This window comes from Carassius auratus, chromosome 23 (genome assembly GCF_003368295.1).
Source record: "Carassius auratus strain Wakin chromosome 23, ASM336829v1, whole genome shotgun sequence".
In the NCBI taxonomy this organism is placed as follows: domain Eukaryota; kingdom Metazoa; phylum Chordata; class Actinopteri; order Cypriniformes; family Cyprinidae; genus Carassius; species Carassius auratus.
This window is the reverse complement of record NC_039265.1, coordinates 1,876,426-1,891,106: the sequence shown is the minus strand read 5'-3', so window position 1 is coordinate 1,891,106 and position 14,681 is coordinate 1,876,426. Positions and strand designations below refer to the sequence as shown.

The 14,681-nt window shown below is 39.4% G+C and overlaps 2 protein-coding genes across 2 annotated transcripts; one reads left to right on the top strand and one right to left on the bottom strand.

The window, feature by feature from the left end:
• Nucleotides 1-335: 335 nt before the first annotated feature.
• LOC113040962 (inactive serine protease 35) lies at nt 336-3,703 on the top strand. Its single transcript, XM_026199189.1, has 2 exons — nt 336-647; nt 1,925-3,703. The coding sequence occupies exon 2, from the start codon at nt 1,935-1,937 to the stop codon at nt 3,219-3,221; it is 1,287 nt and encodes a 428-aa protein (XP_026054974.1). The 5' UTR covers nt 336-647; nt 1,925-1,934; the 3' UTR covers nt 3,222-3,703.
• A 135-nt stretch (nt 3,704-3,838) lies between these two features.
• On the bottom strand, nt 3,839-14,021 carry tcp1 (t-complex 1). The gene is made up of 12 exons (XM_026199188.1): nt 13,841-14,021; nt 11,610-11,695; nt 10,827-10,955; nt 10,480-10,577; nt 10,277-10,387; nt 8,476-8,657; nt 8,261-8,387; nt 7,040-7,215; nt 6,816-6,939; nt 5,896-6,088; nt 4,527-4,690; nt 3,839-4,255 (listed from the first exon to the last, which is right to left on the bottom strand). The coding sequence occupies exons 1-12, from the start codon at nt 13,911-13,913 to the stop codon at nt 4,042-4,044; spliced, it is 1,677 nt and encodes a 558-aa protein (XP_026054973.1). The 5' UTR covers nt 13,914-14,021; the 3' UTR covers nt 3,839-4,041.
• Between the last annotated feature and the right edge of the window lie 660 nt (nt 14,022-14,681).

Below are 14,681 nucleotides of genomic sequence, written 5' to 3'. Positions count from 1 at the left end.
TACTTGTAAAGGTAAATTTCACTTTTCAGACTGTCATTTTCAATTTAGTTGTAATTTTGGTAAATAAGGAACAATTAATTGTAGTATGAATGAATAAATAAATACATACACAATTTAAGATGTGCTGGAAATGCTCATTCATTTCAGAAATAAATAAATAAATAAATAAATAAATAATAAAAAAAATAATAATAATAAAATAAATAAAAATGCCTGATGCATCTAGAAATTAACAGTACGGTGAGGCTGTAAATAGTATGTCCTTTAATTCACAAGTGTCCATATTTCAGACATAGCCAGATGCAAAAATAACTACTAACATTGCCAGGGTGACAATAAAGCCCTAAAAAAAAAAGTAAAAAAATGACCTGTTCCAGTGATATGTATACGGTTTCAAAGAAATAAACTTACTCTGTTAATACTATCTCAGCTCGGGATGTAACCGCTTTAACCCATGCCGTGTATAATTAGCTGAAGTGCCCGGAGCCTCGTTTGAACGGCGTGGGTGTGGATCCGCCTCTCTCTGAGCGTCACCGCTCCCCGCACCTTCACCGATCCGCGGTGTTAAACACTGCGCGCGCCGGTGCTGCTGGCACAACAGAGGAGTCCGCTGGAGCGCATCCGTCTCGGGTTCAGGAGCTTCGACGGTGAGTTCCTATTTTAATAACGTTTATTAAAATGCTGAATGTAAATTAGAAACAGACAGTGTAATAACTTGCCAATTAGGCGGAGACAGTTCAATACAGAAGTAATCCTTATCTTTTCACGATGCTGTCACTGCATTATTTATAGCTGTATGAAAGCCAAAGCAACAGTAGTATTTTATTATTTTTTACCTTTTCTTACCGCGTTACTCCTTTAAAGCCAACTCTTTAAATCAATAACACCAGCCTAATCGAAATACTTTACTCTTATAATTTATTGCATTCCTCCTTTTTAATGCAGTAATGGTGCGACTTGACCTTTTCCATTGCATTACTCAAGATGCATATTAATAAAACTGCAAACTTGCTGATACATAACTGGGTCATTTTAAAAGTATACTCACACCATACACACCATTTCATATACAGGGTATTATATATAATACATAGCACAAGTAACAATCTTTCTTATGCATGGCAGTACTCAATCCATAAATGCAGCATAATTTACTTGTTTACAATTACAAATTTCACCTATTTTCTTGTTCAAAATAATGTCATTTTCAACCTTCAGGCCAATAGTATTTTAACATTGTTAAACACAATCCTAACCTCTTTGCTTTTATTGGTTATGATGTTTCTTGTTGCATATCAGGAACATCTTAGCGCTTCATCTGCAGTCTTTCATTGCTGGTCAGTTTATCAGTTTTCAGCTCCAGAGAGATGCAGCGGTAGTGTCAGTTAAACTGCATAGCAGACAGTTAGTTAATAACTGTACATCCATGTTTAAACATTTGATTGGTGCTTTTATTCATAAAGAGTTGCAGTGCAGTTTATATTATATATATATATAAATAAAATAATTCTATTCTAGTATTTGAACCCTTGACTTACCAGTCAAGCTAATAGATCTAACTTTAGGAAGTGCATTATTTACACTTGGTACACATTTTTGCTTATTGGATAGCTATATTAACATGACCAAAATAGGTGTCCACATATGTAATTTTTACTCTTCCCAACATGCAGCTGTCAGCATTGCCATTCCTGTGATGAGAGTAGTCAGGAATCCCTCTTCAGCAAACAGACATCTGTTGTCTTTTTTTGGGCTCCTGTTTGTAATTTTCATTAGCCGCACCAACATTTTTATCCCTACATTATCATTACCAGAAGTAGAGAGTAAAGAAGTCCAGTTTTTTCTATGACTATTTATTTGGTGTTATGAAACACTGAAACTATCTTTAAGCCTCACCCCTGAACTCTTGTCCCTTTACCTTCAGGTAGAGCAAGATGACAAGTCCTCCATCATTCTTGTTCGGTCTGACCGCATTGGCTGTGGTTGTATCTTTGGTCTATAGTGGTGCTTCTATTGCAAACAATGAAGATGACTGCCTTTTGACACCGATAAAGATCCCAGTGATCCTGGACCAAAGCACAGTGAAGCTCCAAAGCCCAGAATTCACTGCAGAAAACTTCAGTGAGCCAGGAGTGATGTGTGGGATCGAGTGCCAAAGAAAGCTGCCAGAAGATAGGCCTGCGGAGCTGGAACGACTACTGTCTTACGAAACCGTCTACGAGAACGGAACACGCACCTTCACCAAAATACAACTGGAAGAGGTCTCCGAGCTAAGAAACGCATCCTCTTCTGTCGTCTGCAATGCAGGACACCTTAAACGCAGAAAACGGCAGGTATACGGCATGGACGGCCGCTTCGTGATCACAGATAAACAGTTCATCACCAATTACCCCTTTTCTGCCTCAGTCAGGCTCTCTACAGGCTGCTCAGGCATTTTAGTTTCTCCAAAACACGTATTGACTTCTGCCCACTGTGTCCATGATGGCCAGGTCTATCTGAAAGGGACCAAGAGGCTGCGAGTGGGTGTCATGAAGCTTCGCTCCAAACGCAGGGGAGGACGCCAACGAGGAGGCAGGAGGAGAGGAGGAGAGAGGAGAGAAAGCCAAGTGGGAAATGAAGAAGATGTAGCCACTGAAGAACTACTTCATAGACAACACGGGAGGAAAAGGAAGAACCGTGTTAGACGTGAGACAGATTCGGATCGGTCCAGACCACCGGTGTTGAGGTGGACACGTGTCAAACTAACACAAGTGCCAGCGGGCTGGACGAGGAGAGCAGGCAGGGAGATCTCAGCTGACTATGACTACGCCCTTCTAGAGCTGAAACGACCCCATAAGATGAAGTTCATGGAGTTAGGCATAGTTCCTGTAGTCAAGGACATCCCAGCTGGAAGAATCCACTTCTCTGGTTTCGACAATGACCAATCAGGGAAAGTGGTGTACCGCTTCTGTTCGGTCTTAGAGGAGTCCAGGGACCTCATGTACCAGTACTGTGATGCTCAGAAGGGGTCGAGCGGAGCCGGGGTGTACGTGAGGCTACGGGATCAGGGAGGCAAAGGGAAGTGGAAGAGGAAGGTAATTGGCGTGTTCTCTGGACACCAGTGGGTGGATGTCGATGGGATACAGAAGGACTATAATGTGGCGGTCAGAATAACACCCTCCAAGTACGCCCAGATATGCCACTGGATCCATGGAGATGCCAGTCGGTGTAAACCGGCCTAAAACAGGCCGACGAGTCATGAAGACTGCTGGGACAGTCTAGATGCAAACTGCTCATGTTTGTTACCCAACTGAAATTCCACAGCATCTTTACAGGAAACGCTATTTTAACAAGATGAATTTGGATGCTGTATATTTATTTTTGCTTTCATTGCCAAAATTTGAGACTGTAGCCTTTGTAATGTCATTCTCAGGCCATGTTTGTGTTAAAAAGCCAATGTCACTAACTGAGGCCAAGTAGTTAACTACTGGAAACGAAACAGCCTGACATTCAGTATTTTGTTTAAGTTCTTGAGGAGTTCACCCAAATATGAAAAATAAGACCAGCTGCATGAAGAAGAGCCTATATTCCATACGAGAAAAGTACATTGTGATTCATACTACCTCTGAAAAGAAATGGGAGGATTATTTGCTAGCAATAAGAATATGGTGCATAGCATAAATCACTATGTAGTAGCTTAGAAATTCAAAGGGGATTGCTTGGTCCAACAGTATTTGTATTTATTTAATATTGAATGCATTTGCCTAGTAAAGTCAACCGAGTTAAAATATAAAAATACAAAAGTATACACAAACACACACTTTTTTTTTCTTTCTCAAAACACCAGAAACAAGATTCCTTTTTATGCCATTCTGGTTTATTATTTTTTGAAATGACAGAACAAGGAACATTTGTTACATTACACATGACCAACAGCCATGCTAATAGCAAAACATAAGTAACGCAATCAAAGTGCACATTCTACACTAACAGCTCATCAGATGGATCCAAATATAAATACAAAATCTGAGCGGAGTGACTCTAGAACCAGCCAATTGAACTTTATCCCTCCAGAGATCCTGATTGGACAGCATCCTGGTAGGAGGGCCCACCCTCTTTCTGGTCAGGGAAGAGCTTGATGAGATCATCGATTCGGAGGATGGTGATGGCTGCCTCTGTGGCGAACTTCAGACTCTTGGTTTTAACCATCGTGGGTTCATACACTCCCGCCTGCTTGTTGTCTCTTGGCTTGCCATTTACCAGATCCAACCCAATCCTAACAACACACACACAAACAGGTTTAAACAGAGGAATCCAAACTGCATTGGCTCTCAGCTAATCCATAATAACCCACATCGCTTCCAGACGGTCTGCACAAATCCCATTCATCTACCAAATCAATTCTAAAGACATTTTAGGGAAGTAAACCACAAGCTTACTTCTAAACAGCAGAGTTTTTACTCCTGATTGTATGTTTGCTGTCTGACAGCGCAGTCATATTTCTTCAAGAGCTGAAGAGCGTGTGATGAGAAGAGAGCAACACTAACCATTTGAGGTTCTTGCGTTCAGGGTTGACCTGAGCCTCATTGTGGAAGGCTCTGAGTTTGGCCACCAGGTCGGTGGAGTCTTGAGCGGCGTTGACTGCCAGAGTTTTAGGAATGACGAGCAGGGAGCGAGCAAATTCAGCAATAGCCAGCTGCTCACGGGAACCCTAGGTCAAACACACAACAGATTCAATAGTTCATTCATACACACCAATTATTAAAAAGCACAGCTGCTGTATGTTAAAGATTTGATCAGTGCCCACAACATTTTCCCATTTATTCCCTATTCATTTCCTCAGTATGTAATTTAGTAAGAGCTAAGAACCAAACGAAGCAGATTAAAACACACAACTTTGTAAAACACAACATTAAATGTGTTGCAGTATATGGCTGTCGATTTCTTTTTAATTGTAAATATTCATCGAACCTATAATAATCCCCATTCTAGTTGTGCGTCAGGCTGCCTTATCAGTGGTGATGACGATGATAGTGTCGGTGCATTTTAATGTTCCTCATAGCTCCTCCGGTTGAACACTGGATGTAGTGCTGCCGCGCCGGTCATTCAAAAGAGTACGGGGAAGAAAAACGACCTTGATGCAGAGATGTTTACTGAAAGACTGAAACCAAGCCATTCACACAGAACGCATATTTATCTATCACTGTCGCACACCGTTGTGTTTAGAAAGCCATCTAAAATGCAAGGTTTTCCCCCATCCCACTCCATCTCATGTATTTAAATGAAAAAGTACTTCTTGTGATTGGTTTTCTGTCCTTTGTATTAAACTATTCATTCATATGACAAATGCTGTTTTGTTTAAAACTGTTAAAGCAAATTAATTTCTTATATATTGCTTTGAAAAACATGCATTAGTACTATTTTGCTCGATGCGCCGCCCTCTTGTGACCTCAGGAGAGAAGCCAGATGGTCATGGACCTCAGAAGTGGAAAGCTGAGGTGAATCACTACAAACCTATGATGGTGAAGGGTGTTCTGAGCGGTCTGTACCCGTAGTGAGGTTAATGTGTCTCAGTGATAATGTGTCATGTTTGTTCTGAGCAGGATGGACGCAGCTGTCAGCAGAGCTGTGGATCTGTCCCTTCCCCTCTCAGGACGCTCACTGTCTCCCACACGTATAACTGCACACGCCATCACACAGGCACGGCAGCAATTATAATGGGAGTGTGCATGCTTCCAGTCACACACAATACAGTAATATATATAGTACTGGTCTTAAAAATAAAAGCCTAGATTGTGCATTTATACATCAGCTATTATTTAACTGTCAGTTTATTACAATGTAACATTTCACCTAGAAACAGAAACATCAAGAAAGTAAAGATCCCAGCAGGCAGCTGAAGGCTTGGGTCCTCACCATGCTTGTGGCGTAGTTCTCCAGATAAATGGACAGTGCAGCCTCGACAGCGCCTCCTCCTGGTACCACAGATTTGGACTCCAGCACCCTCTTCACCACACACAGGGCGTCATGCAGAGAGCGCTCCATTTCATCACACATGAAGTCATTCGCCCCACGCAAGACGATAGAGGCAGACGTGCGTGCCTTTGTGCTGAGAGACAGAAAACAGCATTAAAAACAAACCAAAAACCCTTAAATGTGATTTTCAAGTACGTTTCCAAAGGAAAACCCAGCTCAGGGTCCCATGCAGTGAACAGCAATAGCAGCAGTATTATTTTTCAGAAAGTCATTTTTTAAGTTATTAGCGAAATAGATGAAATCAGTTCAACTCGTACACAAATGTTTTCTCTCTCCTCGTGATTTTAACACTGCTGTACTTCTAAGGCTAGTTAATCAAGTGTGTTAAAGCACATTTCCCATCACACCGGTGACTGACTTACACTTTAAACGTGTTTAGGCTTGATGTCTTAAGGGTTAATATTGATTTGTTTCTCCTTTTTTTCTTCTGTATACAAAAACATTTTTGTGGAGCAAGGGGAATTAAAACAATTCTAATATGTGTAATGTTGGAAACATTTGGTTTTATTTAATGGTATTTTACGGATCGGAATTTAATAAAATACTTTAAACACGTTTTTTTTCCTCTTTCATCAATGCATTTTGGACCATGTGCAACTTATTTTCCAGAAAACCCAGTAGGTAATGTGTTGAATGTCTCCTCTTTAAGATTGAGACCGATTATTCAGAGACACGCAGGATTGTGGGTCTGTATGAGCTCTGGAGCGGTCAGAGTTATCAAGCTATCAAAGGTGAAAGGTGATATCAGGCATCAATTCAATGGTACAGGTTCTGCTGAAGGAAAAGGAAGATGCTCTCACTTCTTGATGAGGATGAGCTCGTCGTCACACACTCGGTCCTGCACCACCTCCTCAGCCTGACCCAGCATGGTCACCTCAAACGTCTCCTCTCCCTCCAGGTTAGACAGGGACGAGCACATTGTGGCTGTAGGGGAAAAACCAAAACAGAGAATAAATGACCTATGTATTTCAGGAACAGAAGGCCTCGCTCTAGGTGTAGACTAAAGCATGTGCAGTCGTCTGACCCCCAGTAGCTTTGGCGATGCGTTTGAGGTCCCTCTTGAGCACCCTCCTCACAGCCATGGCTCCGACATCTACAAAGTACTTCAGGCACATGTCATCAATGCCCCCGGTGGTCAGAATCACATTCGCTCCCGACGCCAGGATCTTCTGAATGCGCTCCTTCGTGATGTCCGACTCCCTGAGAAACAGATGATGAAAGATCGGCGAAACTGATGAAAATGATCGACTGATCAGTCACAGCTCGAGACATGAATAGCCCTAACTGAGAGAGGACCCTTGTTTGCATACAAACTACCAAAAAAAAAGGTAATTACTTTTTTTTTTTTTTTTAAGTAGGTAAATATGCTTAATTGTAGTATAAAAAAAATAAATAAATAAAAAACCTTTTGAAAATAATAAATCTCATGTCAGGAGGTAAAATTAAAAGCGGTTCCAATTAGTTGATATGACGCTCACGTGTAACGGGTTCACCTAAATACAGAGGTTAATAGGGTCTAAAATAATTGTGCTCAAATTACTAAAACCACATAAAGAGTCAAATAATCATAATGCATTTATAGCGTTAATACTTAGTCTGATATCAAATCAGTGAAAAAAACAACAACAACAAAAACATTTATTTTTTCTTTTAATTAAAATGGGTTTCAGTAGTAATTTTCAATGCATCTATAGTTTTTATTTTTTATTTCCTTTACAATTTGGGTTAGATATATAGTTAAAGTATACTTTTTTTTTGCTTCAATAAGTAAAAATAAAATAAAAACAATAAAAACTTTTCAGTTCTCAGCATCATCACTGCAGTCTTCATTGTCATATGATCCTTCAAAAATCATTGTAATATGCTGATTTACTAACTCAAGATACATTTCTGATCATCATCAATGCTGAAAAAAGTTGTGCTGCTTCATATATGAAATTAAAAAAAAAAAAAAGAAATATTTTGTAACATAATAAAATGTCTTTAATGTAACTTAATTAAAAAAAATTCTGAATAAATATTCCTTTTGAGCCCAAACCTACAGTGGTATAGATACATGTTGTACAGCCCAAAAGTAAAACACAGACGTGTGTATCTGTGTGTAAGAGAGGCTTTGGGCAGACGATGCTTTATCCCACGCGTATAACTACACACACCACAGATGTGTGGCAGCAATGTAAATGGGAAGTTTCGTTGTGTGTGTGTGTGTGTGTGTGTGTGTGTGTGTGTAACAACGTGCCCTCACCTCTGTCTGATCTGGTCCAGTTTCTCCGGATCGTTGATGACCACCTGAACACCCATCTTCATCTTGGTTTTCTGCAGGCTGAAGTCCAGACAGGCTATCTTGGCATTGGACACACGCTTCACCATTCCTGAACGATACAAACAAAACTTACAAACACACACATACTGACGTACACTGTGCGATGTCAGAAACAAGCCTGACGTGTGTGAACAGACCTTGAGATCCGACAGTGCAGTTGAGAGCGTATCCGTTGACCAGGAAACTCTCCTTCTGGCTGCGTCCGTGAGCCTTCAGCACATTCACAGAGTTGATGGGATAGCGAGCAACACCTTTACCATCAACAAACTTCACAGCCAGGGCAGCGTCCACCACCATATTAGCAAAAAAATCTGAATCACTGACAGAACGTCAAGGAACTTCATTTCAATCGATTAGTCAAGGTCTGAGAAACTCTTAATGAAGTTTAAAACTCTGAAATTAAATACAGACTCGTTATGCAGCCTTACTGAATAATACAATCATAAAACATTGGATGCTGTGAAATGATTTGGACAGTTAAACGCAAAATATTATGAAGAAAATAATAAAAACTAAAAATACTTTTAATAAGCAGAATCTCTAATAAGCAGAATTTGTAAATAGAGGCTGCACACACACACACAAACGTGTGAAATTAATACAATTTTAAATATAAAATGTAATATTTATATAGGTAATTATATTAAGAAGATATATTCATGCATATATATGTATAAATAATAGTAATATACTCACACACATACAGGGGCATCTAGAAAAATTTGAATATCATGAAAAAGTACTTTATGTTTTGCAATTTAATTCAAAAAAGCAAACTTTCTTATATTCTATATTCATTGCACACACACTGAAATATTTTAAGATTTTTTAAATTTTAATTCTGATGGTTATGACCTACAGCTTACTTGGTTGGGCTGTTTTGTATGAATGACTGTTTCAGTGCGGCGTGGAGATGATCAATCTGTCTCACTGCTGAGGAGTTTTGATAGCAGTCTTCAGCTTCTCTGTATTGTTTGTCAGAGGTTACTTCTCTTCCTCTTCACAATACCCCATCGATTCTCTGTGAGGTTCAGGTCAGGTGAGTTCGCTGGCCAATCAAGCACAGTAATATCATGGTCAGCAAACCTCTTGGAAGGGGTTTTGACTCTGTGGACAGGTGCTAAAGTCCTGCTGCAAAATGAAATCAGCATCTCCATAAAGCTTGTCAGTAGATTAAAGCATAATGTGGTCCAAAATCTCCTGGTAGATGGCTGAATTGACTCTGGACTTGATAAAACACAATGGTGCAACACCAGCAGACGCCACGGCACCCAAATCATCTCTGACTTCAGAAACTTCACACTGGACTCTGGATTCTGTGCCTCTCCAATCTTCCTCCAGACCTTGATTTCCAAATGAAATGCTAAATTTACTTTCATCTGAAAGAGGACTATGGACCACTGAGCAACAATCTGTAGCTCTTGAGTGTGGAGACTCTTGATGCACCGACTCAGGCTTCAGTCCACTCTCCAAGTTCTTGAATCAGCTTTTCCTGACAATCTTCCCAAGGCTGTGGTCATCTCTGTTGCTTGTGTACCGTTTTCTATCCATCTTTTTCCTTTCCAATCAACTTTCTATGAATATACTTTGATACAGCACTCTGTACTTATACTCAAAATGAATCAAACTAATCAAGCTCAGAATGCAGTATTCTATTTTTTTTAGATACTGAATTTTACATTTTCCTAAGCTGTAAGTCGTAACCATCAGAATTAAAACGAGAAAAAAAAAACGTAAAGAAAATATTTTAGTTTATGTGCAATGAATCTAAAACAAAAGAAAGTTTGCTTTATTTAAATAAATTAAAAAAAATTATTAATCTTTTCCATGATATTCAATTTTTTTTTAGATGCACCTAATATATATATACATACATACACACACACACATACACACACACAAGCACAGTAGCATGAAACAGCTCAACACAGAGGATACACTCCAATAATCTTAGAGGACATGGAGGTCTTGGCAGCATTGATGAGGCACTCTCTGCCCAAATCATCAGTGCTGATGGTCAGGTTCTCATTGATGTATCTGACTGCCTCCCTGTGAACCACAGCAAATTAGACCGTTTTATTTTGATGTCAATCATGCTTAAACCCACCAGACTTCTCGTTGGCACAGGAAGTGACTCTTACTTGCAGGCCAATCTGTATCCACTGATGATGGAGGTGGGGTGGATCTTCTGGTGGACCAGCTCATCTGCACTCTTCAGCAGCTCGGCGGCGATGATCACCTTCACACACACACACACACACACACACACAGATGAGTGGCTCTCACAGTAACTCATATTTAATCAACACTGTGTGATGTACTGTCAGGATGTGGAAGCGGCAGAGAAAGACCTGCACGTCCCGTAGTTTATGACAGGCAGTTTCTGTGTCCTGTTAGCATAGCCACACATACAAATACTGTATGGATGGCACTATAACAGGAAATGTTTCTTATCCGAAACATCTATATAAATCAGCAAATGTCTCACCACTGATGTTGTGCCATCTCCGACCTCCTTGTCCTGCAGCTCTGCTAGCTCACAGAGGACCTTAGCCGCCGGGTGCTCCACCTCCAGCAGCTTCAGGATGGTGGCTCCATCATTGGTGATGGTCACGTCCTGAAACACAGATGCTAAATATGAGAAAACAAAACAGATAGGAACATCCACACTGCATTTGCCATCTACAAACTATTCTAATGTCCCCTATAAGACATTAAAGGGATAGTCCACCAAAAAATGAAAATGCAGTCTTGAATTACTCACTTCCATGTTGTCTGCAGGACCTCCATTCATCTTCAGAACACAAATTAAGATATTCTTTAATGTTTACGTTCAGATCAAAGCATAAACAATGTAAACAGCACATCTGTGTACACAAGTTGCTCACGTTGTTTACTTATTTGTGATGCTCTAAAATAGTGCTATAAACTTTTAAATGAAGTAGTTATTTTTGTTTTCTTTGTGTACAAATAGCTTATCTCTGTAATTATCGATTTACAGGGATTATATTACCGATGTCCTTGCTACGTTTCTGGACCTGGATCATGTAAGGATCCTTTCTGTCTATGGGAGGGTCGAAATTTCTTGGATTTCACCAAAAAATATCTTAATTTGTGTCTTGAAGATGAACGGATGTCCTGCAGGTTTGGAACAACATGAAAGTGAATAATTAATGACTGAATTCTCATTTTTGGGTGAACTATCCCTTTAAGTACACAAGATCTGAACATCACGGGTTACTCTGACCAGAGGAGAAACGTCTGCACTTACACCGATGTCGTCCACCAACATCTTGTCCAGGCCGACGGGACCGAGAGAGCTCTTCACGATGTTAGCAATGGATGCAGCGGCCATGACTGCAATGCAACAAATAAAATTAATTATGTATACCAATGTTGTCGGCACTACAAGAACGAAAAACAATATATTTTTGCATTCCAACACACTGCTTTTTAGAGCATTTTCTATGTAAACATGCTCTACATGGATGTGTTTGAGCATTGCACTCACGTCTTTTGCAGCGTTTTGCAATTAACACTGCATTAAATTCTTCTATTAACATACTGCATAGAAGGCACTATGTTTGGTTTGTGAACACCAACCATTAAAAAAAAAAAACATTCTATATTGATTAGAATTAGTATACAAAAAGAAATACACTTATGCAAATTTCCACACACATATTGTGAATTTGCAAAAAATAAACTGCGTAAATATGTATGCACCGTACACATTTTAAACTACCTGTACAAACTATTTTTCCTGGAGTGAGAAAAGTAATAAAGTGAACAATTTTTTATGATTTCGATATAGGCTACACATATACAGCACTCTCATTAATGGAGATAAGCACTTAGATTACAATTTTACAAACAACAATTTTATTAACAAACAATATCCTATGTTTTAATGACAGTGAGGAGTGCTATGGGTGCACAATAATTCATCTTTAAACTAAACTGCAGATTAGACTTGTGTCGTTATTTGTTAATGCGATATATCACGGTAACAAATATACAAAATATTGTTATCGTGGGAACTTCTAAATACTGTGAATATATATTACAAGTTATCCAGAATGTTTAATCCATTTTAAGAATACTTTTCCCATCAACTGGTCAAAATGCCCAACACCGCTGTATGTTGCCTGAAAGAGCTGTACACTCTGATGTAAACAAGCATGCATGAGAAGCACACGAGGAACACGTGAGAGATGCGCTGAATGAAAGCACATTCACTCTCTGACAGCAGATGGCGCTAAACTGTAGAAAATGCAACCTTTACTCTGGATACCCCATAAATAAAGCAGCTGCCCTGCTTTCTAAAACGTATTTAAATAATTTTAAATAGCCATTCAGATTTGTGTATTTGCTATGATGTTCATCACAGTGCCAAGTATTTTGACTTAATAGGCTATTTTTTTTTCATTTTAATCTGGATTAAACATACCATAGATATAGTGTTATAGTATTTCGAAAGTGTTTTGATTCTTTATTGTTCGTTCACACTTTACACTGGGGCTTCATAAATCTTAGGTATTCCAATTTTTAATAAAATGAACTAAGACTTGTATTTATTTTTTTTAAACAAAGATAAATAACTTCTGTAGCAAATGTAGCTGTTGCTCATTGTGAATGTCAATGGTTAACTAATGAGACCTTACTGTAAAGTGATACCTATTCATCTTTTTTAGCTCTTTTGCACTTTAATCTGTGTAAAACTTTCAATACTTTATTGTATTTAAATGTTCAGTTATTTTTGTTATAAGAAAAAAAAAGTTAATTTAACCTGTTATACTGTATTACTTCCATTTATTTAAAACTACATTTCAATACCGTGATAAAAGCATGAGCAATTAATCGCAACAGGAAACTTTGATACCAACACGTCCCTACAGCAGATCTCACGTAATAAGAAATATTTTAGCAAGAACAATGATTTATGAGGTGAATAAATGTAACCTTTAATGTACGTTATAATAAAATAAGTCGACGACCCTCCATCTGAGGATTTGAAACAGGTCCTTATAAGGCAGCAGGTGTGGCGTGAATCACACAGAAGCAGAAGTCCTCAGTTACCAACACTAATATTGGCATCTAACGTTACATGTGCATTACATTAAACCTCTTTCTTCCAAGTGCATGTACTGTGTGGTGAAAGCAAGGGTTTTAGACAGACTTCATTGGTAACACGCGCTCAGTGGCGTCACTGCTCCTGCAAACAGTAACGTTATTAGAGATGCGACACACTGATCTAACGTTACCGGCTCATGGCCCACTGTCCCAACGGAATCGATGTGTTAACGGCTGAAGAAGACAATGCTTAAAGCTGAAGAAGTATTTTGATGTAACGTTAAATCAAGGATTATACTCTGATTCCTGTTAGCCGCACGTGCTACTCGAGACACCGGGCGCTCTTCCGGAATAAACACCGTCGCGTGCGGCCCGTTCACCGCGACTCCGGGTTTTATTGAGGGAAAATATGAGCGGATCAAGACTCACCGTTCTGAGTCCTAACGGACTCGCCGGTCGTCCTCTGGCCGAGCACGGTTAACGGACCCTCTGTCATGGACATGTTGGATGGGAGAGAAGAATGAAGACGCGCGCTGTGGATTATGGGTAGCGCGAGAGCGGGAGGGGCGCGTGTGGAAGGTTCCAGATCGATCCAGAACAGCAGCTTTTATTTCCAACTCAGACACACACATGAGCCACTGAACCAATCCAAAGACTAGACTCTGCACATGTATGCGTAAAAAGAGCTCTAAAGCCACACAGATTAACTCACAGACTGTTAGAGATGTAAGAACTACAGTTCCCTGCTTTAATGCGGCAATTCTTTCGATGGTTTAGTTAAAGCGTTTATTAGGACTCAGCGACCTCCAGTGGTTTGGCGGAGCAGCGACGGTTATTTAAACTGTAATGCGCTCAAAACATTGTAGCTTTAATCTTTTTCTAAACATTTCGACTTTATTCTCGTATTCCGATTTTATTCTAAGAGTATTTAAACGTTATTCTCGTAATATTTTTAATCTATTCTCGTAATTTCGACTTTATTCTAGAAATGACTTTAATCTCGTAATATTAGATTTTTTTTTTATGTGCCACTAAAACGCTGTCATAAATGTTAATAGGGCAGGGGGCCCGCAAATGTGTTTTACCTATGTCACGAAAAGAGATAAATCCGGCCCTTGAAATGGCCATTTGAAGCTGCATTGAAACTGCAAATCCTTTTTCCTCAAAAACCTTCATTTATTTTCAACTGAAGAAAGAAAGATGTGAATACCTTGAATCAGTGTTGCCAACAAATTTTCAGGTGAAGTTGCTAAGGTGGATTTGTTGCTTA

Excerpts from the sequence above, each read along its gene's own strand:
- tcp1 (XM_026199188.1), bottom strand. The coding sequence starts at position 13,913 with ATGTCCATGACAGAGGGTCCGTTAACCGTGCTCGGCCAGAGGACGACC. Across the intron at positions 8,388-8,475 it reads CTGCACTGTCGGATCTCAAG|GAATGGTGAAGCGTGTGTCC; the intron begins GTCTGTTCACAC and ends TGTATCGTTCAG. Across the intron at positions 4,691-5,895 it reads AGAACTACGCCACAAGCATG|GGTTCCCGTGAGCAGCTGGC; the intron begins GTGAGGACCCAA and ends TGTTTGACCTAG.
- LOC113040962 (XM_026199189.1), top strand. The coding sequence starts at position 1,935 with ATGACAAGTCCTCCATCATTCTTGTTCGGTCTGACCGCATTGGCTGTG.